At 35.3% G+C, this 24,740-nt stretch overlaps 1 protein-coding gene across 6 annotated transcripts in view; it reads right to left on the bottom strand.

Moving 5' to 3' along the window:
- Window positions 1-24,740, bottom strand: part of DMXL1 (Dmx like 1) — a 181,004-nt gene that overhangs the window by 137,739 nt on the left and 18,525 nt on the right. For all 6 annotated transcript variants that reach the window (XM_074199607.1, XM_074199612.1, XM_074199608.1 and 3 more), the window contains exons 3-7: window positions 21,169-21,246; window positions 12,632-12,710; window positions 6,052-6,184; window positions 4,485-4,551; window positions 490-671 (exon numbers count right to left, since the gene is read on the bottom strand). In XM_074199607.1, coding sequence (XP_074055708.1) covers window positions 490-671; window positions 4,485-4,551; window positions 6,052-6,184; window positions 12,632-12,710; window positions 21,169-21,246 — 539 coding nt within the window. The remainder of the gene's footprint in view (window positions 1-489; window positions 672-4,484; window positions 4,552-6,051; window positions 6,185-12,631; window positions 12,711-21,168; window positions 21,247-24,740) is intronic.

Raw genomic sequence — 24,740 nt, 5'->3', positions numbered from 1 at the left:
CAACTCTTTGTTTAATATAAAGAAGGATTAAAGTATATGAAGATTATATCTAATAAATTGCAAAAGAAACCATCAAAAGTATGTAAATCATATACTTATTAATTTTTAAAACTCAACCACTAATATTACTTATGTCTCACCAACATGAAATGTAGCTAACTAATCAAGTAAAATGGTAACTGATGGCTGATCAAGGGAAGCAATTATGTAGCTATAGTGAATTTAATATTCTAGAGTTCTTAAGAAAGTATTAATTTCAAGTAAAGGAAATATCTTTTAATAAGTCTATAAAAAAAGGAATATCCTTTTCTTTTGTCATGAAGATTGATAATAACATCCCAGTCAGTGTCCTTTTTAGTCCAACTATTTATTTAAACATTCAAATCTTCTCAGCCTTTGAAGTTCTATAGTTAACAGAAATAAGCAGAGAAGTCATTATTCACAATATCTTCAGGTGGCATTCATACCACTGAAAAACTAATTACTGACCTAGGCATGTATTTGCTGGTCTTCCGCCAGGAAAATCCATTTACAGCTCTAGGATGTGCCAGGTAAACAAATGAAAAGTCAACTTCCCCTCCTTGTGTTTGTTTTTCTGGACCTCTATCTTGGGAGTTAACTGTTGACCGCCAGCTATCTGTATTATACCACACTTTCAAAAGGCAGTCATCCTAAAGAAAAAAAATACAATAAATTATAATAAAAAAACGAAGAGGTGAAAACCATCCACTTTAGAATAGAATCAAACAGATTTAACTTTATTTACAAAAAACTAAGATTTTCTTATCCATCTTTGTATTTTTAAAATTCTCTTGTTATATTAAGATGTTGTTTCCCATCAGTTTTCAAATTTTCTTTAAAAGGTGGTTTGTTAGTTGCTTTTAAAAGTCCAAAAATAATATTCATAGCATCAGGATAACAAAATAATAATTGGAGTTTAATAATATGCTTTTTATGATTAGCAAGTATTTTTATTTGCCCTTTGGGGATAGATTTGTGATTTCATTTGCATAGGATACTAAACTCCATTCCAGGGAACAAACTTCCTCTGCTGATATACACTGGAAATTTTTCTTCAGTTTAGAGAGCTGTCTTATTTGCTTTTCACAACAATTCTAAAAGATGTGTTTCAGATCATTTTTCATTTTTATTTTACAAATAAGAAAACTGAGGACCAAAGGAGTTAAGTGACTTGACAATCAGATAATAAATAAATAAATATTTATTAAGCATTTACTATGTGCCAGGTCCAGTGCTAAGGGTTAGGGATACAAAACTCCTAAGCTCAAAGAGCTCACAATCTTAGAGGAGACAATAAGCAAACATGCATAAACTCACTATATACAGCATAAAAAAGAAATGATTGAGAGAGGAAAACACTAGAATTAAGAGGGTTAGAAAGGGCTTCATGTAGATGGGATTGTCAATGGGACTTAAAGGAAAACAAGGGGGTCAATATGTGGAGAGCATCATGGGAAACAGCTTTGTTCATGGAACAATCAAGAAGACTGGATTGCAGATGGGAATTAAATATAAAAAGAATGGGGGGATGGAGGAGAAGGGAGAGAAAATTATAAAGGTGATAAGGAGACACTGGAGTTGGGGGGGGTGGAAATCAGAATTGCACTTTGGGAAAATTACTTTAATGGCTGAATGGAGGATGGATCACAGTGGGGAGAAACGAGGTAGGTAGACTCATGCCAACAGGCTATTGCAATAGTTGATAAGTGAGATGATGAAGGGGTACCACTCTAGAACAGATAGTCATCATGCAGCAATGTCAGAGGGCAGAAGGGGGCATATACATGAGATAATGCAGAGGTAAAATCAACAAGTATTGGCAATAGATTCAGTATGAGGGAGGAGAGATAGTAAAGAATGGAGGATAACCTCTAAGTTGCAAACCTGAGAAACTAAAGGATGGAGTTGCCTTCTTCAGTAATAGGGAAGGCAGAGGGGCAGGATTTAGGAAGAAAGATGATGAGTTCTCCTTTGGATATCTAGCTTGAAATGTCTGAAAAGCATTGGGATTTATACATAAGACTGAAAGCCAGCAGAGAGCTTAAAGGATAGGTACTTTTTAGATCCATGTGAAGTTTGCACAGAGAGTGAACAGCAGAGGGACTAGGACAAAAAACCTATGGGACATCTATTGTTGGAAGGTGTGATCTAGATGAAGATTCAGCAAAGGAGACTGAGAATGGTCTGATAAGCAGAAAGAGAACCAGGAGAGAATCATGTTCTGAAAACTTAAAGAAAGGAGCATATCAAAGAGAAGAAGGAGATTAAAAAAAAAATCAAAGGCTACAGAGAAGTCAAGGAGAAGGTCAAGACTGAGAAAAGGTCTTTGAATATAATATGGCTGTTATGAGATGAGAAAGAGCAGTTTCTGTGCAATAATGAGGTTGGAATCTGAACTGTAGAAAGTAAAGAGAGTAGAGAGCAAAGGAAATGAAGGACCCCTTTAAGAAGTCAGCTACAAAGAACAAAGGAAAGGATAATAGTGAGGATGAAAGAGTAAATGAGGGTTTTATCAGGATGGGGGAATGGGCAAGTTTATAGACAATAGGGAAGAAGTCAGTAGATGAAAAAATTTAAAATAAAAGACAGAATGGGAATAACAGAAGAAGCAATTTGTTTGAAGAGATGGAATCAAAGCATGACTACCTCATCATATAAGACAGAGGCTAAGGAAGAATTAATGGCTTCTTGTTGTTGTTCAGTTGTGTTCAATTCTGTGTGATCCCATTTTAGGTTTTCTTGGCAGAGATACTAGAATAGTTTACCATTTCCTTTTTAAACTCATTTTTATAGATGAAGAATCTGAAGCAAATGGGGTAAGCAAGGGTCACACAACTAGTATACAAGACCAGATCTGAACTAAGAAAAATGAATCTTCCTAACTTCTGACTCAATGGCTCTAACACTAGACTACCTGACTGAAGGTATTTAAATGATATAGGAAGAAGAAGGAACTCAAAGTAAATGGTCTAATTTTTTTTCTGTAAAATGTAGTAAGTTAATAAGGGAGATATATTAGTATTATTTGAGCAATACTGAGAATCCAATTGAAATTGTATGACAAAAAGATATGGACCCAATCAGAAGAATTGTGTGATTTTCTCTAGCTTCATTCATCAGCACATGTATAGGAGCAAAGACAACAGATGGTGGGAGTGATACAAGGTTGAGGCTGAACAAGGCAAAATGGGCAACATGATAACAGAGCTAGTGACTCAAGAGAACAATGTAGAGTTGAATTATTTCATCAAGGAATGATTAGTACAAGGGAGAGAACTAAGTTACATGAGATTAAAGGTCATAGTGGGGTTTGGTGAGGAAAGGAGTGGGAGAGATAGAAAACTAATAGATTAAGGTCAAATAAGGGCTTAGAAGTCCCAAAGTTAATAAATATTAAGGTTAAAATGTAAGATCATGTCTTTTGTCTCCATGTTAAATGCTCTTCCCACAGTATAAAATGAAGTAATATGTTTTTTCCTCTGTTCATTTCTTCTGAAGTAATAAAGCATTATTCATTCATGAATAGATCAATTCCTAGCATTTAAGGATACAGAAGCTTTAGAAGGCTTGTAACTTGTAAGGAAAATGATATGAAGTTAATAAAATTATGTTAAATATATATTCATATTTAGATAATCTTCAATGCAACTAAGTGTCCATCAAGAAAGAAAAATATTTCAAACATAGATGAGTCTAAATTTGAGCTACTATCCATATCTACATTAAACTCAGAATTCCAAGTTTTATTTATTCTTCTACCTGAATACTACTATTGTGCTACTACTGTTTTAAGCTATTTTTGTTTTGTTTTGTTCTTTTTAAATTGTTAAAAATGAACAAGTATTAATAATACTCCAATTTTTCAAAAACTATTTTTGGACCTGCATCAAACACCTAAAAAAATCCTCTTTTCCCCAAACCAAAAGCTGAGTTGGTTTTTTTTTTTAACCAGCTCTATGCTTGGCTACCATACCTTTGTCAATTTCTGCTAAAGAAGGGAGGAAGGAAAGACTGGGAGGTCTGGTATAAGTATAGAACAAACAGCAGAGAATTGATCTGCTCAGACTTCTCAGGGGATGAGTATCTAGCAGAAAATTTAACTTTCTTGTTTTTTCCTTTTGACTAGAAACTGCATAGAGAAGCATAAGAAAAAAACTGGCTTTCTATGACACTGGGTTTTTCCATGATATAAGGCTCCTGAGTCAATTACCTCACAATATGCACAGTCAAAAGATGTTTGCAATACCTTTCAAACAATGTCATATGATACCAGTTTCTGATTTTGAATATAGCCACTGCATGTTAAAGAATGATCACAATACCACAGTCTAAAATATACAGGCAGTCTGAATTTCATTCATGTGAAAGAACCATTTAGTTACCTAAATAAATTAAGTTAATGAAAATAATGTTTTCTGTCTCTAAATACAAAACAACATCCAATCAGAAGTTTTAATATTTACCTTTCCTGCAGTAGCAAAAAATTCTCCATCAGGTGAAAATCTCATTAAATGAACTTGGGAAGCAGTCCTATAAAACATACAAGCAATTACCTTCATCACTCTAAGCATTTTAAGGATAATAAAATTTAAAAAGCATTCAATGTTACTTTTCTAAGTTATACTTGAGCAATCTATTTCAAACCATGATGAGAAATTCAGATTAGCAAACCTGAATATGTATTTCTCTATCAAATTCACTTCTGAATTCTCTTATAAACTAAATACTTTAAAAGCATAAGCCAACAAAAAACTTTAAGACTTAGGAAATTAGGTATCAAATGAGTTAAAACCTAAGATAATTTCAAGAGTCAAAATCTTTATATTAATTCTACATGGAGGGAGCAGTTAGGTGGTGCAGTGGATAGAGCACTGGTCCTGAGTCAGGAGAACCTGAGTTTAAATCTGGCCTCAGACACTTAATAATTGACTAGCTGTATGACCTTGGGCAAGTCACTTAATCCCATTGCCTTAAATAAAAATTTAAATCTAAATAAAAAATAAAATTCTACATGGAATTGCTAAAAAAAAAGAACTTTAAAGTTGGAAATTTTAAGGACAGAAAGTTAATTTTTAAAAACTTGATTCTTATGGTCTACTATAAATAGACTACAGTATAGGCTTCTTCCCCCAAAAAAACTGAGATTTCAAAAACAGAGCTTTTGGTGACTAGATTTCTAGAATTTCATAGATCCTTGGCAACATCAAAAAGTTTGGACCAGCACTAGCACTATTTTCTAAGCTAAATTATCTGTTGGGAATTTAACTGACCTGGAGTAGCTCTAAATATAGGCATGACTCATTAAAATATAACCTTCTTTGATATGTTTTGAGATTATTAATATTGTTTCTTTATTCTTACAAAAAAAGATATAACTCATTTCCCATTATTTCACTTCCTCTATACTGTACTGTGCTTTCTTACTCAATTTCTCCTCCTTCCTCACCTATCACATCCTTAGAAAATAACTAATCATTTTCCACTTAACTCTAAACAAGATAACATCCTCCCCCATCTCAACAAACATGGAAGTGTTTAGTTTTATTTTTATATGTGTGTATGTATATCATATATATGTGTAATTTATATGTGTATATACATACTATATAAAGCTATATGTAGGGAATAAGAAAGAAAAGAAATTCCAATTCAAAAATAATAAAACCTATCCTCCCCACTCCCTTTTAGATTTTACAGAGGTTTCTAATGCCTTAAAGTTAAATTAAGAAAGAACTATCAAACATTTTCAAATACATTGCAGTAAAGTGAAAAAAGTATTGCCTCTGGAATGAAAAGATCTCCTGAGTTCAAATCCTATCTCTATTGTTGCTTGTCCTTCATTTTTGAATAGGACCTTTGACTCTTATTACATGCATGATTTTAATCAAGTCATTGACTTGACTCAGTTTTCTCTTCCAGAAAAAAAAGGGGGTGAAGACTAGATAATACTTGATGTTCCTTCTAGTTCCATAAATCTACGATGTTAAAATAATTTTAAAAATTGATTTTATTTGCATATTTGCTACCTACCTACAGTGCCAGATACATCTCCAGCCCCCAAAATTGAGATCTTCTTTTTCAGGATTTTCATCTTCAGATTGCTTTTCCAAGTTATTATTCGACCAAAGTTGCAAACAGCTAGAACCAGTTAAGAGACGACTGCCTAAAATGATACCAGATAAAATTTATTGTTTCTCTATACAATGTTACATGTGTTATACCAACACATTAAATTTTTATGGAATATTCCAAGATTTTCCTCTCCCTCCATATCTCAGCTGAGAACTTTGCCTTATCTTCACTGAAAAAAATGTTTAGGTCATTTCCCAAGAACTCTGTTTCACCTGTCTTACATGACAAGGCAAACCAATGTACATGCAAAAATGATTCCATTCCATTCAGAAATTTCATTACTCTCACTAAACTTCAATCACTTCCTATTGTAAGCTTCCCCATTGAATATAAACATGTCTAAATTCTCCCCCATCCTCAAAAAATCCTCACCTAACCAACTGTTCATCCCCCTCCTGCCAATCATCCCATGTCTTACCTCCCTTTAAGGACAACACAACTTGAGAAGGCAATCTACAATTATTGCCTTACTTCCTTTCCTTTCACTGTCTTCTGATAGTTGCATTTTGGTTTTCCATTTTAGTCTTTATCTGAAATTGCTGTCTCCAAAGTTATCAGCAATCTGTTAACTGTCAAATCTAATGACCTTTTCTTAATTTTCATTCTTCTTAACTACTTGTAACCTTTGACAATGTCAATCACATTCTTTTTCCTTGTACATTTATTTTGTTCTCCAGGTTTTTTTTGGGACTACTCTCTTTCTGTTTCCCTCATTAGATTGCTCCCTCTCAGTCTTCTTTGCTGAACTCTCATCCAGGTCACATACCATAACTATAGGTGTTCTCCAGAGCTGACATGAGTCCTTTTCTCTTCTTCCTACACACTATTTCACTGATTGTTCTCATCAGCTACCATGGATTCAATTATCATCTCTATAGAAATAATATTCAGATCTACTTATCCAGCCCTAAGCACTTTCCTGATCTATAGATTAAAATTTCCTTAAACTCAACATGTACAAAACTAAATTTCTTTCCCAAAGAAACCTCTTCTTTTCCTAACTTTCCTAATACCATTGAAGAGTACTGCCATTCTCTCAGTTATCCATGATATCTAATTAATGTGACTGTCTCCTCACTCTCACATTCAACCATTTTACTCTTACAATATCTCCTATATGAACCCTTTTTAGCTCTGACACTGCTACCAGTGAAAGGAAAGTCTTCATACCTCTTGTACTATTGCCTAGATTATCTCTCTCTCTCTCCATTTCTGTCTCTCTCCTCTCTCCAATATATCCTCCACTCAGTGGCCAAATGAATCTTACTAAAGCACAGGTCTGATTATATAATCCTCTCCCCTATGAATCCCTATTACCTCAAGTATCAATTATAAAATAATATGGTATTTAAAGCCCTTTGCCCCTAATAGCAACATGGAGTTGATGAGCAACCTTAATGGACTTGCTCATCCCATCAGTGCAACAAACAGGCACAATTTTGGGATATCTGCGATAGAGAATACCATCTATATCCAGAGAAACAATTGTGGAGTTTGAGCAAAGATTGCTACCGTTAATTTAAAAAAAAACCTACGTTATCTTATTATGTAATTTTATTATCTCTTATACTTTTTTTCTTAAGGATATGATCTCTCTCTCTCTCTCTCATCATATTCAACTTAGATAATGGAAATAATGTAAAGATATTAACAGACTGCCTTCGGGGGGGCAAAATTAGGGGGGAAAATTGTAAAATTCAAAATAAATGAATAAATTTAAAAAAATCCCTTGCCACCTGATCCATTCCTATCTTCCAAGTATTCCTATATTTATTCTCATCATACCAGTGACATTGGGTTTCTTATAATAGCCTTTTCTGATCCTCCTATAATGCTAGTCCCTTCCCTTTTTTGTAAATATTTTATTTGCACATAGTTGTTAGCATATTGTCTTCCCAATGAACTGTGAGGTCCTTGAGAGGAGGGTTTTTTTTCCCTCTCTCTTTGACTTATAGGTACTAACTGAACTAATTTCAAGAAAATAGAACAAAAAAAATAAAAACAAACAAAAAACTTCTTAGGAAAGTTGGGTGGGTAATGTTTTTAAACTTGCTTAAAAGACATTTGGGACAAGGCAGCAAATGTTTTTATATTTCCATTTTAAATATGGTTAAGCACTAAAAACTAGAACAGGTAGTTAATGATCTGTTTTAGTCTCAAAGTAATTTAGTTCTTGCTTTCTCTAACCAAAATTGGTAATAATCTTTGAAAAAATGTGAACATCTTTCACACTGGATAATTTTACACTGAAAACTGGAATAGAAAATGAATAAAAATTTGAAGTTTGCCTTCAGGAAAGATAACAGTAGTAGCAGGCAATGATGGGGATGAAGTTTTATAAAACAATTATAGTTATTGTCTTTTAAAAATAAACTAAATCGAAAGGCTCTACTCCCCTGGGTTGGAGAGGCGGCCCACCAGAGGGGTTGGCATGCCAGAACGTAAGAACTTCAGCCTCACGGAGGCAGCCCCAGGGTGCTGGGAGCCACAGCTCACAGAAACGGGGGAGTTTCCTGAGCTACGCCCCGGGGAGCACAGGGCACAAATTGGGGGAACAGCAGGGGGACCTCTGCCAGAGCGAGCACTGTGAAGTCCAGCCCTCAGGGCATACTCCAGATCCAGGAATAGAAGTAGGCAGAGCTGGTAAGCGGGAGCCCCCAGGGCATGAGCCCACTGAGCTGAGGGAGGAGAGTGAAGAGAGACTGCCAAGCTCTGTCCTCTGCCCCTGGAACAAGACTCTGGGGCTCTAACCACATTCAGATCCTGATCGCAGTCTAGGCCACCCCAAAGAACAGCAGGGGCCCCCTCCACCTCAGCCCCGTGGCAGAGGGGGGAACATATGGTCATTCACACACCAGGAGGGAGGACAGAACCTCACACACTGAGACCCTTGTGGGAGTGTCCCAAAAGCTCAGGAAGCACCACAAAACCAGGCCCAGGCTGGGAAAATGAGCAAGCAGAGAAATAAGAGGAACACCACTGAGAAATATTTTGCATATGAGCCCAAGAAGGATCAAACCACTCAGTCTGAAGATGAGGAAGCACAAACTCCTGCACCGAAAGACTCCAAGAAAAAACAGAAATTGGGCTCAGGATATGACAGAGCTCAAAAAAGACTTTGAAAATCAAATGAGGGAGTTAGAAGGAAAAACTGGGGAAAGAAATGAGAGAGATGCAGGAAAAACATGAAAATGAAACCAGCAGCCTAGTCAAGGAAATCCAAAACAAAAATGCTGAAGAAAATAGCATGCTAAAAACCAGCTTAGGTCAAATGGATAAAACAGTTCAAAAAGTTATTGAGGAGAAGAATGCTTTAAAAAGCAAAATTGGGCAGATGGAAAGAGAGCTAACAGAGCTCTCTGAGGAAAACAAATCCTTCAGACAAAGAATAGAACTCAGAGAGATTGATGAATTTACCAGAAATCAGGACTCATTACTTCAAAACCAAAAAAACGAAAAATTACAAGAAAATATGAAACATCTCATTGAAAAAACAACTGATATGGAAAACAGATATAGGAAACATAATTTAAAAATTATTGGAATACCTGAAAGTCATGATCAGGAAAAGAGCCTTGACATCATTTTCAAAGAATTACTACAGGAAAATTGCCCCGATATCCTAGAAGTAGAGGGCAAAATAGAAATGGAGAGAATTCACCGATCCCCTCAAGAAAGAGATCCCAAAAAACCAAACCCTAGGAATATTATAGCCAAGTTCCAGAACTCCCAAGTCAAAGAGAAAATATTACAAGCAGCCAGAAGGACACAATTCAAATATCATGGAGCTGCAGGCAGGATCACACAGGACTTAGCTGCAACTACATTAAAAGCTCATAGGGCTTGGAATATAATATACTGGAAGGCAAAAGAGCTTGGAATGCAATAGAGAATCAACTACCCAGCAAAAATGAATGTCCTCTTCCAGGGAAAAAGATGGACTTTCAATGAACCAGGGGAATTTCAAATGTTCCTGTTGGAATGGCCAGAGATGAACAGAAGGTTTGATCTTCAGATACAGGACTCAGGTGAAGCATAGAGATTGGAGGAGAGGGGGAAAATATGAGGGACTTGATGATGAACTGCATGTATTCCTGCATGAAAAATGACACTGATAATACTCATATGAACCTTCTCAGTTAATAGAGCAGGTAGAGAGAGCTTTTATAATTGAAGCACAGGAGAAAGCTGAATTCGAAGATAAAATATGGTGTAAAAATGGAGTCAATAGAAAAAAAGGGAAATGGAATGGGAGAAAGAAAAAGGAGAAGGGAAATAGGCCGAGATATTTCATATAATAAGATTTTTCTTTATTACAATGAGCTATTGCAATGATATGGAAGGGGGGGGAAGACAAGGGGGAATGAGGGAATCTTTGCTCTCATCAGAGGTGGCTAGGAGAGGAAACAGCAATGGAGTATAGGCATCTGGAGTAAGAAGGGGGGGGACAGGGGGAAGGGGGGGGATGTGAGTGATGGAGGAGAGGATAGACCATGGGGGGAGAGTGGTCAGATATAACACATTTTCTTAAGGGGTGGTATGGGGGCTCAGGGCCTCTTGGCCCCAGGACCAGGGATCTATCTGCTGCACCACTCAGCTACCCTACAGCAGAGTCAGAGGGAAAGGAGAGAGAAAATATAGTACATGGTAGTGGAGAAATACGAAAGGGGGAGTTGCGATCAGCAATGGCAATGGTGGAAAAATATGGAAGTAACTTTTGCGATGGACTTATCATAAAGAATGTGAATCACCCGTGACAGAGTTGCTGGTGTTGGAATAAAGACTCAAGCACATTTTTTTTATTATTATTTTGGGGGGGGGGTGCAGGGCAAATGTGGCTGGGTGGCCTGCCTGGGGCCGCATAATGAGGTGATCGTTGGGTGTCTGAGGCCAGATTTGGACCCAGGTGCTCCTGGGTCAAGGGCCAATGCTCTGTCCACCACCCAGCCACCCCTACTATTATTAGTATTTTATCTTATTTGGGGTCTGTTTTTTCCTTTTTTTTATTTTTTTTGGTTTTTGCAGGGCAGTGGGGTTGGGGTGGCTTGCATGTCACATGGCTGGGTGATTGTTGGGTGTATGGGGCCAGATGTGGGCTCAGGTGCTCCTGGCTCCAGGGCTGGTGCTCAGTCCATTGCGCCACCTGGCCATACCTACAATTATTACCATTATTCTTTTTAATTTTAATTTTTTTCCTCTCCCTTTACTTTATCACTCAAGCAAGTCTATATTTTTGGGGGGAGGGGTATTTTGTTTACTCTTAAACAAGAATATTTTATTAATGTATAAAAATATTATTTGTACAAAATGAGAATAAATAAATATTAAATATTTAAAAAATAAATAAACTAAATCTCCAGCCATGACCAACAAGCTCAAATCCTAGACCTGCATACTGCCAAATGGCAATATCTCTACATGGATATTGCACTGGTACTTCAAACATTATGCCACAAATCATATCTGCTGTCTCTCCCTTTATTCCCTCTAATCCCTCTTCATGATTTAATTATTTTACAGGAGCACAAGATTTTGTATTCTTCCATGAAATCTTGATCTTATCTTTCCAGTAAGTTGCCAAGTTTTGTTAAGTCTATTACACACTGTTCCTCACATGTAATCTATACCTCTCTATTTCCATTAGTGCTACACTAGAATAAAATTTTAATATTGTCTCCCTGGATTATTATATTACCCTACTCATGTCCTGCCTTTTTCTCACTGCTATCCAATCCATCCATCATCCTGCTGCCATACTAATGTGCTTAATTAATTACTAGACCTGGTTATATTTCTCAACTGCTCAAAAATCTTCAGTTGTTCAGTACTCTGCCTATAAAGTAAGGTTAAAATTCAAAGATTTCCAAAACACGGAATTACTAAATATTACTTTTTTCCTTCCCTAATACTTCCCCTGTACTTTTTAAGTGTTTACAAAATTACATATTAATGGGATTATTTTAACTTCTTAAATCAAACGTAGGATTATCAATCGCTTTACAAATTACAAAAAAGTATATTTTTCTTACTCTGAAGGATAAAGAACCTAAGATTAAGAAGATCATCAATATTCACTATTTACAGACTAAAATCCATCGCTTTAAAAAATATTAAAATATTAAAAAATATTCATTCCTTTTTAATATCATTGGTCAAATGAGAGTTTAACTATCCCCTAAATCAAGAACATTGCTACAGCCAACACAATGAAAAGAGAGGGCCATTAGCCATTAGTCTTTCTTCAGTTCCACAGTAGCCAAAATAATTACACTTTTAAAAATGATCTCTTTTAAAAATTACATATCAATTTGTGAAACAGAAATGAAAACTCAAGATATATTGCATTTTTCTGAATATGTTCTTTTATATCAGCAATCAGAAAATTTCTCAAGTTGAAATTTCACCAAATAAAATTTAATATGAGAATAGTATCATAACTAGGCAAAAAAGTACACTTCACCTAATCATGTTTTCTTACCTGTGGGATCCCAAGTTATATTGTGTGCTATGGACTCCAGAAAAAATTGGCCACTTTTCTGCCACTGATTATATAATTCCTAAAATCAAAAGAAATAATTAAGATGAGCATTAATACTTCTTTCCATTCTTCAATAAATTTACAAATTTATGCTTAATTCCATCCCAAATGGGAATCATCTGCAAAGAAGGGAAGTTCATATAATTCAGTTAGCTGTAAGTAAATAAGATGAAGGAAATTATATATATATGAATGAGACCTACTCCCTGGAATAAACCAAACCATCTTTCCTTTTTACTATTTGCCAACTTACAAACTCCATGCTATCACTGCTATCCCCCCATAGAAACAAAGGAATACTGAACTACAGGACATAATCATTTGGACATAATTTCCATAAGTTGACATAATTCAGATATAGTTTTTTTATACTAATGTTCATTGTTTAATGAACATCTAAACTTAATCATTAACTCATCTTTGTGATTCTCATGCTCAAAGCAATTAGTTCACGTTAAATTATACTTCATCACCAAAAGGCTATTAGATTAGAAAAAAAACAGAATCCCCAATAATAGAACTTGTAAAAGTTTAAATTAAAATTTACCATTCAGAAAAGAATGTTTTAAGATCCAAAGCCACAATACTTGCTTTTTGTAAAAAATCTAAATGGGAGGGGCGGAGCCAAGATGGCAGCATGAAGGCAGGAATTCCCGGAAATTCATTCCCCCAAAAAAACTCCAAAACCTGTCAAATTATGACTCTAGCCAAAATTTAGAGGGGGTAGAACCCAAAGAAAGACTGAGTGATACAATTTCCCAGTCCAACACAACTTAGAAGTTCTACAGGAAAGGTCTATTTCACCAGGACCAGGGGATGGAAAGAGCTGCAGTACAGCTGCTGTGGCTGGGCCAGGTGCCTGGGTCTGTGGCAGAGGGGGCAGTTTCCAAAACTCCTTAGCCCAGGGATCATCAGGAGACAGCTAGAAGGGGTGGTTAGAGAACTCTGCTGCACCAGAGTGGAGTGTCAGCCTCAGAGCAGCCCTACAATGAGAATCTGCAGCAGGAATCAGTGGAGCCACCCAGCACTCAGAGCTCTTGGCCCACAGATGATAAGTGGGGTCCGGAGAGACTGAAGAGGTCTCTCTGCTTTCCCTGGGGCAGGACCCTGCTGTTTGCCCATTCTCAGATCCAGGTTGCAGTATGGGCCCCTATACCACCATAGTCAAACAGGGATCCTCCTCACATCTCCAGGGCAGAGGAGAAAGCCTGTGGTCATTCACATAACAAAGCACAGGCAAGAGAGGCAAGGTCTCACAAGACCTTTGAGGAATTAAGGTTCCAGTGAGTTGCCCCCAAAACCCCCCAAGGCCTTGGAAGTACAGTGAATCAGTCATAGGCTGAAGAAATGAGCAAACAACAGAAAAAGAATCTGACCATAGAAAATTATTTGGTCCCATGGAGGACTGAAATATATACTCAGAAGATGACAAAGTTGCATCTTCTGTATCCAAAACCTCCAAGAGAAATAGAAAATGGGCTCAGACTATGGATGAACTTAAAAAAGACTTTGAAGAGCAATTAAGGGAAGTAGAGGAAAAACTGGGAGAAATGAGAACAATGCAGATAAATCATGAAAACCAAGTCAGCAGCTTGGTGAAAGAAATAAAAAAAACCCCAAGAAAACTGAAGAAAATTATGTTAAAAACCAGTTTAGGCCAAATGGAAAAAGCAACACAAAAGGCAAATGTAAGAATGCCTTAAAAAGCAGAATTGAGGTAGTGGAGAAGTATGAATGGAGGGAGTTGAAATTAGCAATGGAAACAGTAGAAATATATGAAAGTAACTTTTGTGATGGACTTATCATAAAGAATGTGATCCACCCATGACAGAGCTGGAGGTGTTGGAACACAGACTGAAGCACATTTTTTATTATTATTATGGGGGGGGGGGGTTACAGGGCAAATGGGGCTGGGTGGCTTGCATGGGTCCATACAGCTGGGTGATTATTGGGCATCTGAAGCTGGATTTGGACCCAGGTGCTCTTGGCTCTAGGGCCAGTGCTCTGTCCGCCACCCAGCTGACCCTACTATTGATGTTATTACTATTTTATTTTGGGTCTTTTTTTTTTTCTTGGATTTTGCAGGGCAATGGTGTTGGGGTGGCTTGCCCAGGGTCACACAGCTGGGTGATTGTTGGATGTCTGGGCCTAGATTTGGGCTTGGGTGCTCCTGGCTCCAGGGCCGGTGCTCCATCCACTGTGCCACCTGGCCACAACTACTATTACTTTTACTTTTTTTATTTTTCATTTTAATTTTTTTCTCTCTCCTTTACATTACCACTCATGCGGGTCTATATTTTTTTGGGGGGGTATTATGTTTACTCTTAAACAAGAATATTTTAGTAATGTATAAAAAAATTATTTATACAATATAAGAATAAATAAATTTTAAAAAATACTCAAGGGGCGGCTAGGTGGCGTAGTGGATAGTGCACCAGCCCTAGAGTCAGGAATACCTGAGTTCAAATCCAGCCTCAGACACTTAATAATTACCAAGCTATGTGGCCTTGGACAAGCCACTTAACCCCATTGCCTTACCAAAAAAAAAAAAAAATATTCAAAAACAAATAAAGATATATAAACTAAAAAAAAAAGCAGAACTGAGGGGCAGCTAGGTGGTGCAGTGGATAGAGTACCGGCCCTGGAGCCAAGAGTCCCTGAGTTCAAATCGAGCCTCAGACACTTAATAAGTACCTAGCTGTGTGGCCTTGGGCAACCCACTTAATCCCATTGCCTTGCCAAAAAAAAAAAAAAGTAAAAAACTTTAAAAAAAGGGGGCAGAATTAGCCATCTGGAAAAGGAGAAAAAAAAGCTCACTGAAGAAAATAATTCCTTCAAATGCAGAATGGAAATAAAGGAAGCTGATGATTTTGTAAGAAATCAGGAAGAAATAAATCTATACCAAAAAAAAAAAAAATTAGAAGAAAATGTTAACTATCTAATTGGAAAAACAACTGACCTCAAAAAAAGATCCAGGAGACAGAATTTAAAAATTATTGGGATACCTAAAAGTCATGACCAGGAAAAGAGCCTAGACTTCATTTTTCAAGAAATAATACAGGAAAATTGCCCTGAAATCCTAGAAACAGAGAATAAAATAGAAATTGAGGGAATTCACCAATCACCTTCTGAAAGAGATCCCAAAAGAAAAACTCCCAGAAATATTATAGCCAAATTCCCAAACTCCCAAGTCAAGGAGAAAATTCTAAAAGCTGCCAGAAACAAACAATTCAAATACCATACTCTATAGTCAGGAATACACAGGATCTGGCTGCATCTACATTAAGGCAGCATCTAGATATGATATGATATGATATGATATGATATGATATGATATTCCCTAAGATATTAGGGAAGGCAAAAGATCTTGGTTTACAAACAAGAATCAACTACCCAGTAAAACTGAACATCCTCTTTCAGGGGAAAAGATGGACTTTCAATGAAATGGGACTTTCAAACTTTCCTACTGAAACAACTACAGCTGAACAGAAAGTTTGAACCCCAAGTACAGGACTCAGGTAAACCATAGAGAGGATGGATGAGAAGAACTAATTATGATGAACTTAATGATATTGAACTTTTTTGCATTCTTGCATGGGAAGAAGACACTGATAACTCATATGAACTTTTTCATTTATAAGAGCAGTTAGAAGAAGCATATATAAGCCAAGGCACGGGAAGGAGTTGAATATAATGGTATAATATAGTAAAAAGATGGAGTCAATGGGTGACAAAGGAAAGTACTGGGAAGAAGAGAGGAAGAAGGGGCTAAGATATTTCACATAAAGTAAAGAAAAAGCTTTTGCAATGGAGTGGAATGGGAGGGAAGGTGAAGGGGAATGGGTGAACCATCATTCTCATCAGAAATGGCTCAGAGAGGAAATAAATAACATACACACTTAATGGTATAGAAATCTATTTTACACTAGAGAAAAAAGAGAGGAAAGAAATGAGATAAAGGGGAATGTAGGTGATAGAATAGAGGAAAGATCATGAGAGAGGGTACTCAGATACAACACACTTCTGAACAGGGACAGAATTAAAGGAGAGAGAGAATAGCATAAATGAGAGTGGGGAGGATTAGAGTGAAGGGAAATACATCTAGTAATAGCAAGTGGGGGGAAAATATTGAAGCAACTTCTCTAGTGAACTCATGATAAAGGAGGCAACTCATCCCAGAGACAGAGCTGTTGGAATCTGAACACAGATTGAAGTACACTTTTTTTCCTCTCTCATTATTCTTGAGATTTCTCATCTTTCTGGGGGAAGGGAGGGGTTTATGTTTACTCTCACAACAAGATTACTGTAATAATGTAAAATAAACCCCCCAAAAATCTAAATTGTAATAATATAAAATAAACCAAAAAAACCCTAAATAATATTAAATGAATAAACCAAAAAACCCCCAAAAAACCTAAATAAAATAAACCAAAAAAATAAACCCTCAGTTTTTTCTGAGACTTTCTTCTAAAATAATTCAAGATCATTATATCTTTCCAAGTCAGCCAGTATTCATCCATAACAGTCTAATTTTCCTATTAAAAAAATACATTTATTGTCACTTCAGGAATCTAAACTATTTCTCCAGTAAAGTAATTGCTTTGTCTTCCATCTTTCTATTACTATCATGGTCCCCCAATTATGTGCACTCAGAGAAAGATAACATAATGACTCTTTTTTTACTTAACTGATATTTTATTTCATAAAGCATTTTATGAAATGAAATCATTTTTAAATAACTGCTTATTAGATTTTGCTTATTATAAAATATTCCATCATGTTGTATAGTAGAAAGATCAATGACCTAGGAGTAAAAGATTTGAATTCTACCCTAAAGAGTGTAATCTTGGATAACTCACTAAACTTCTCTAAATCTTAGTTTCCTCAACATAGAATTAATATCACCTATTAAGATACTGGATAAAGTGATGTGAAAAAAATAAAGTCCTTTATAAATATGAGGTACATTATATTTTATCTACCAATGATCCTTCATGTCATTTTGGAAATCTCAAGTTTCATCCTAAATGGAGCTCTAAAAAAAACTGGAGCTTAAAAAACTGGTCCCTTATCTCTAACATCATATAATCCTGAAGTCATTTAAACTCAGTTCTTTTTGTTAGGGATGTGATTTTTTCACTGATTTAAAAGTCATTCCACCTCTTTATCACCATACTTTGAAGTCTAATAAAAACAGAATACCATTTGTAAGTAATTATAAACTATAAAGTAAAGGCAAGAAGAAAAACAAGTGAGTGTTAACCATTTTAAAGGTACCTAGTTCTACTATGTATCTACAAAAATATCATAAAGGAAATAGAAATAAAATGATAACACTAGGCCATATTATCTATATTTTGCAATTACTATACAGCCTAATGCTAAATTTTGGTTTTTCAACTATTCAAATGCTAATCAATAAAATGAAGCAAAGAATCAGTAGAATCAAAACAATTTCAAGATATCTCATTAGAACTAATTTATAGTGCTTGCTTTGCCAGCACATATACTAAAACTGAAATGATACAGAGAAGAATGGGCCTGATGGATTCACAAGTGAATTCTACCAAACATTTAAGTAACAACTGGTTCTAGATAAACTCTTTAGAAAAATAGAGGAAGACAGAATTCTGCCTCTTTCTATGAAACCAATATTGTGCTGATACCTAAACCAGGAAGAGTTCAAACAGAGAAAGAAAATTATAAACTTATCTCCCTGCTGGATATAGATGCAAAAATTTTAAATAAAAGCTTAGCAAAAAAATTACAACAAGTTATCAGTAGGATAATACATTTTGACTAAGTAGGATTTATACCAGGAATGCAGGGTTGGTTCAATATTAGGAAAACTGTTAGTATACTCAATTGTATCAACAACAAACCTATCAGAAATTATATGATCAATATCAATAGATGCTGAAAAAGCTTTTGACAAAATACAGCACCCATTCCTACTAAAAACACTAGAGAATGTAGGAATAAATGGACTGTTCCTTAGAAACATAAGCAGTATTTATCCGAAACCATCAACAAGCATCATATTCAATGGGGAGAGGCTAGAGGCATTACCAATAAGATCAGGGGTGAAATAAGGAGGCCCATTATCACCACTACTATTCAAGATCATATTAGAAATGTTAACTGCAGCAATTAGAGAAGAAAAAGAAATTGAAGGAATTAGAATTAGGAAGGGAAGAGACAAAACTCTCACTCTGCAGATGACATGATGGTATACCTAGAGAATACCAAGAAATCATCCAAAAAACTACTGAAAACAATTAGCAATTTTAGCAAAGTTGCAGGATATAAAATAAACCCTCATAAATTCTCAACTTTTCTATATATGACCAGCAAGATACAGCAGGAACAGCTAGAAAGAGAAATCCCATTCAAAGTAACCTCAGACAACATAAAATACCTGGGAGTCTATTTGCCAAGGCAGACTCAGAAACTTTTTGAAAAAAATTATAAAACACTTCTGACACAAATTAAATCATATTTAAATACTGGGCAAACATCAAATGCTCATGGATAGGTCGAGCTAATATAATAAAAATAACAACTCTACCAAAACTAAACTACTTGTTTAGCGCCCTACCAATCAAAATTCCAAAAAATTATTTTAATGAGTTAGAAAAGGTTGTAAGTAAATTCATATGGAGAAATAAAAAGTCAAGAATGTATGGGGATTTAATGAAAAAAGTACATAAGAAGGTGGCTTAGTCCTATCTGATCTAAAATTATATTATAAAGCATCAGTCATCAAAACTGCCTGGTATTGCCTAAGAAACAGTAGTGGACCAGTGGCACAGATTAGGTGCAATAGCAGGAAATGATTATAGTAATCTGCTGTTTGATAAATCCAAAGAGTCCAGCTAGTGGGATAAAAACTCTCTCTTTGATAAAAACTTCTAGGAAAATTGGAAGTTAGCATGGAAGAAATTTAGATTAGGCCCAACACCTCACACCCTATACTAAGATAAGATCCAAATGGATACAGGATTTAGACATAAAAAACAATACTATAAGCAAACTAGAAGATCAAGGACTAGTCAGATCTATGGAAAGGGAAGCAGTTTATGACTAAGGAAGAGATGGAGAACATCACTAAAAACAAACTAGATGATTTTGATTACATTAAATTAAAAAGCTGTTGCACAGACAAAACCACTGTAACCAAGATCAAAAGAAATGCAGTAAACTGGGAAACAATCTTTACAACTAATGTTTCTGACAAAGGACTCATTTCTAAAATATACAGAGAACTGAGTCAAATTAAAAAAAAAAAGCCATTCCCCAATTGACAAATGGTCAAAGGATATGCAAAGGCAATTTACAGATGAGATCAAAGCAAACCACAGTCATATGAAAAATTGCTCTAAATCATTACTTATTAGAGAAATGCAAATTAAAGCTTCTCTGAGATACCACCTCATACTTCTCAGACTGGCCAATATGACCAGAAAGGATAATGATCATTGTTGGAAGGATTGTGGGAAATCTGGGACACTTTTACATTACTGGAGCTGTGAACTTATCCAGCCTTTCTGGAGAGAAATTTGGAACTACACCCAAAGGGCAACAAAAAATGTGCATACCCTTTGATCCAGCAATACCACTACTGGGTCTATACCCCAAAGACATGATGAAAAAGGGTAAAAACATCACTTGTACAAAAATATTCATAGCAGCCCTGCTTGTGGTGGCAAAGAATTGGAAATCAAGTAAATGTCCTTCAATTGGGGAATGGCTTAGCAAACTGTGGTATATGTATGTCATGGAACACTATTGTTCTATTAGAAACCAGGAGGGATGGGAATTCAGGGAAGCCTGGAGGGATTTGCATGAACTGATTCTGAGTGAGAGGAGCAGAACCAGAAAAACACTATACAAGCTAACAAAAACATGTGATGATCAACCTTGATGGACTTGCTCATTCCATCAGTGCAACAATCAGGGACAATTTGGGTCTGTCTGCAATGGAGAATACCATCTGTATCTAGAGAAAGAACTGTGGAGTTTGAACAAAGACCAAAGACTATTACCTTTAATTTAGGGGGAAAAAACTGATATCTTATTGTCTGATCTTGCTATCTCTTACTTTACTTCCTTAAGGATATGATTTCTCTCTCATCGCATTCAATTTGGATCAATGTATACCATGGAAACAATGTAAAGACTGACAAACTGCACTGTGGGGGGTGGGGAGAGGGAAGTAAGATCAGGGGAAAAGTTGTAAAACTCAAAATAAATAAAATCTTTATTAAAAATAGAACTAATTTATAACTGAAGTAAAATAAAAATATATTGAAACAAATGCTTGACATACCCTTAACAATATATAAATTCAAATCCTATCTGTTAGCATTTTCCTAAATGCTAATTCATACATTGTGATTTATGCAAGATTAGGAAAAGAATCTTCCAATAAATAAGAAATCTTAAACCCCAAAAGAAAAAAATAATAAACTACTTACCAAATTAGAAGTATTCTTTTGTTTCAATAGGTTTACTGGTTCAAAAACACAAATAATGTTTCCATATGATGCTGCAATCTTTACAAAGAAAAAGAAAAATTAATATGTAACCTGACAAAGAAATGTTAATTTCTGTATTTCCCCATTTTTTTTTGAAAAATTTGGGGTCTAAAAACTGGAAGCATCTCATACAGTGGGTGTAGATTTTTTTACTTGCTTGTTTTTGCTTTCATTATTTCACATCTGTTACCGGTTTATTAGGTTATGTTTTGATATTTTCTGCCCAGAAATGGCTCAGAAAAGATTTTCCTACAGTGCTGAATTCAAGTTCAAAGTGATTCAGTTTGCAAAAGTGAATGGAAATCCTGCTGCTGAAGGTCAGTTTGGTTCTCCTCCAACTGAGAAAACAACCCGGGACTGGCTATGAGAAGAAGAAACCCTACTGAAAATGCCCCAGCAGAAGAAGGGCGCGAGAAGCAAGGCAGCCAAATAGCCTGAGTTAGAGAAGGAACTGAAGAGATGGATTGAAGAGCAAAGGGAAAGTGGAATTCCTGTGTCCACAAAGATGGTTCAGCAGGAGGCAAGAAGAACTGCTGATGGGGGCAGCTAGGTGGTACAGTAGATAGAGCACTGGCCCTGGGAGACAGGACCACCTGAGTTCAAATTTGACCTCAGATACTACATAATTACATAGCTGTGTGACCTTAGACAAGTCACTCTTAACCACATTGCCTTAAGGAAATAAATAATTTTTTTTAAATAAAATTTTTACAAAAAGAATTGCTGATGAAAAAGAAGTGACTGATTTCAAAGGAGGACATAATTAGTGCTTCAGGTTCATGAAATGGAATGAAGTAAGCATGCATACATGCACCAGACTTGCCCAAAAGATGCCTGAAAGCTATGAGCAGAAGGTCCTTGAATTTCATGATGACTAAAACTTAATGCATTTTTTTCAAATTTCAGGCCCCAAAATTAAGGTGCATCTTATACATGGGAAAACATGGTATATTTTTATGGAGAGTGGAAAAAATTTTGCCGCTTTCTTCTCTTCCACCTTCCAACAGAAAAAACAATCTAAGTTTTCTTAAAATTAAAAATAACATATCTGATAAAAACAATAATGTTTGAAAATCAACTGTGAAAAATTTAGCTGTTCTTAGCAACTCAAAGATCCAAGACAATACTGAAAAAACTGATGACATCTAAATGCAGACTGAAGCATTCTTAACTCTTAACTCTTTATTTTTTTCTTGTTTTTATGGTCTGTGTTTTCTTTCACACATGATTTACATGGAAATAGGTTTTACATGATTACATATGGATACTCTATGTCAAATGTCTTGCCTTCTCAATGGATGAAGGAGGGGAGGAAAGAAAGGAAGGAGGTTAAGAAAGAATTTGGAACTCAGAATTTGAAAAATATTGAAATTATTTTTACATGTAATTGAGTGAAAATAAAATATTAACTTTTTTAAAGAATTAAAAATAACAGGGGCAGCTAGGTAGCTCAATGACTAGAGCACCTACCCTGGAATCAGAAGGACTTGAGTACAAATCTTACTTCAGACACTTAATAATTATCTAGTTATATGGCCATGGGCAAGTCGATTATCCCCACTGCCATGCAAAAACCAAAAAAAAAAAAATTAAAAATAACATTTTCAAAATTAAAATTGCTACCAGTTCACAATATGTGTATCATTCAAACATCCCTTGATAAATTGTTCCATCGTTTCCACAAAGACTATCCTACTCTGAGTGCCTCAAAAGTCCAATAAATTAATCACACTAAACTGTCCTGCCCCTATATAATCCTTTGACTTCTTAAGACAGTCTGAAATTTTAAATCTATAAAACAAAAGAAACTTTGAAATTACTCAAAAAGTAATCCTTCATTTATAGCAATATTTGCTCAATATGCCTTTTTCCTACTTTCATTTACTTTGTTAAGTAAATTCTCTGAAACTGGAATTTTACTTTTTTTCCCTTCAATTCCTATTTATTCTTCATAAATAAACAAGCACATTAAACTAAGAATCATCTGAGTAGGATTTTACTTGCAAAGTAAAAAAACATTTTCATCAAGATAGACATTAATGCACACAATTCATGTTATGCAAGTCAATGTGGCCTAAAACTGCCAAACGAAATTTGGTAAAAGTTGCAAAAGTCTAAAGAAAAATAAGTAAAAAAAAACTGTGGTTTACTATATGAAATCTATATTTCCTCAAGATATTATTCTGGAATTTTTTATTTAAGTGGCAAACTTTTGGAATCAACACAATATTAAGTGAACAATTCATTCCATTCTTGCTAACACGCAACCAAGTCATAATCTACCTTATGATTTCTATTTCATTCACAACTGAGTCATAGCTACCCTATGACTTATATTTCATTTTTCCATGAAGATCACTTACTAATTAAACAATCTATATTTAATTTCAGACTGTGGGTCATATCTAAAATAGCTACAGTGTAAAAATTTCACTCCCATTCCCAAAATGAAAATATATTATGTCTGGTATATATGAATGTCAAACAAAATCAGAAGTTTGGATAAATGATAAGATTTTTGTAGGGGCAGTGGCAGACAGTTTATCAACAAATAATGAGTGTAGTTATCTGCTTCAGTAGAATGACTACTCAACTGATGAGTTCACTGAGTTTTAATCATAGGTTCAAACTATTAGAATTTGCAAATAAGAAAATTTAAGGTTAATGTTAGCAAATAATTAAAGTAATCCAGAAGTGAAAAATGTTACAACTCCAGCTATGTGCTGTAATCCTGAGCAAATCTCTTTATTATCTATTCTTCAAGGCACTTCTCTACCATGTAGTAAAAGGATTACTCCCTCAATAGGTAAGAGTTTCTCCACCTTAAAATGACAAAATCTCAAATCCTTCAGGTATTCTGATTTTCCAGCAAGAATATGAATCTGAGTTAGGAAAAGAACCTGATAGATGGTACTATATGTTCCTCCACAGACCAAAGCCAGAATTGAAGGAGACACATAATTTATAGATTCAAGATTCAATAAAAGATCTTTTGATATGAATTTTGGTATAAGCAAAAAAGAATAAAGAGAGCAATAAAAGTCATTTTAAAAGGAGCTCTACATTCAGGGAATATCTATCCAGCATTAATAAAAGAGGGTCTTAAAAAAAGACTTCTCCCTTAAAAAGTCTCTCTTGTTGATTCCATACATATGCCAAATATCCTTCATTTGGTTTTCCAATTAACTATCTCCTACTAATAAGTTATCTCTCTTTATAAATTAACTTTCTGATATAAACTTGTTTTCACAGAGTTTAAGATGTGTGAGTCAATATTCCCAGGATTTGACTATTCTTTTTTGTTTGTTTGTTTGTTTGTTTTTAGCTTTTTTGCAAGGCAAATGGGGTTAAGTGGCTTGCCCAAGGCCACACAGCTAGGTAATTAATAAGTGTCTGAGACAGATTTGAATGCAGGTACTTCAAACTCCAAGGCCAGTGCTTATCCACACCTAGCCACACCGGGATTTGACTATTCTTAACAATATTGTCTGACTAAATATGTTAGGGTCATG

This window comes from Macrotis lagotis, chromosome X (assembly GCF_037893015.1).
Source record: "Macrotis lagotis isolate mMagLag1 chromosome X, bilby.v1.9.chrom.fasta, whole genome shotgun sequence".
Classification (NCBI taxonomy): domain Eukaryota; kingdom Metazoa; phylum Chordata; class Mammalia; order Peramelemorphia; family Peramelidae; genus Macrotis; species Macrotis lagotis.
Note: the sequence above shows the minus strand (reverse complement) of the source record. Positions and strands in the feature narration are given on the sequence as shown.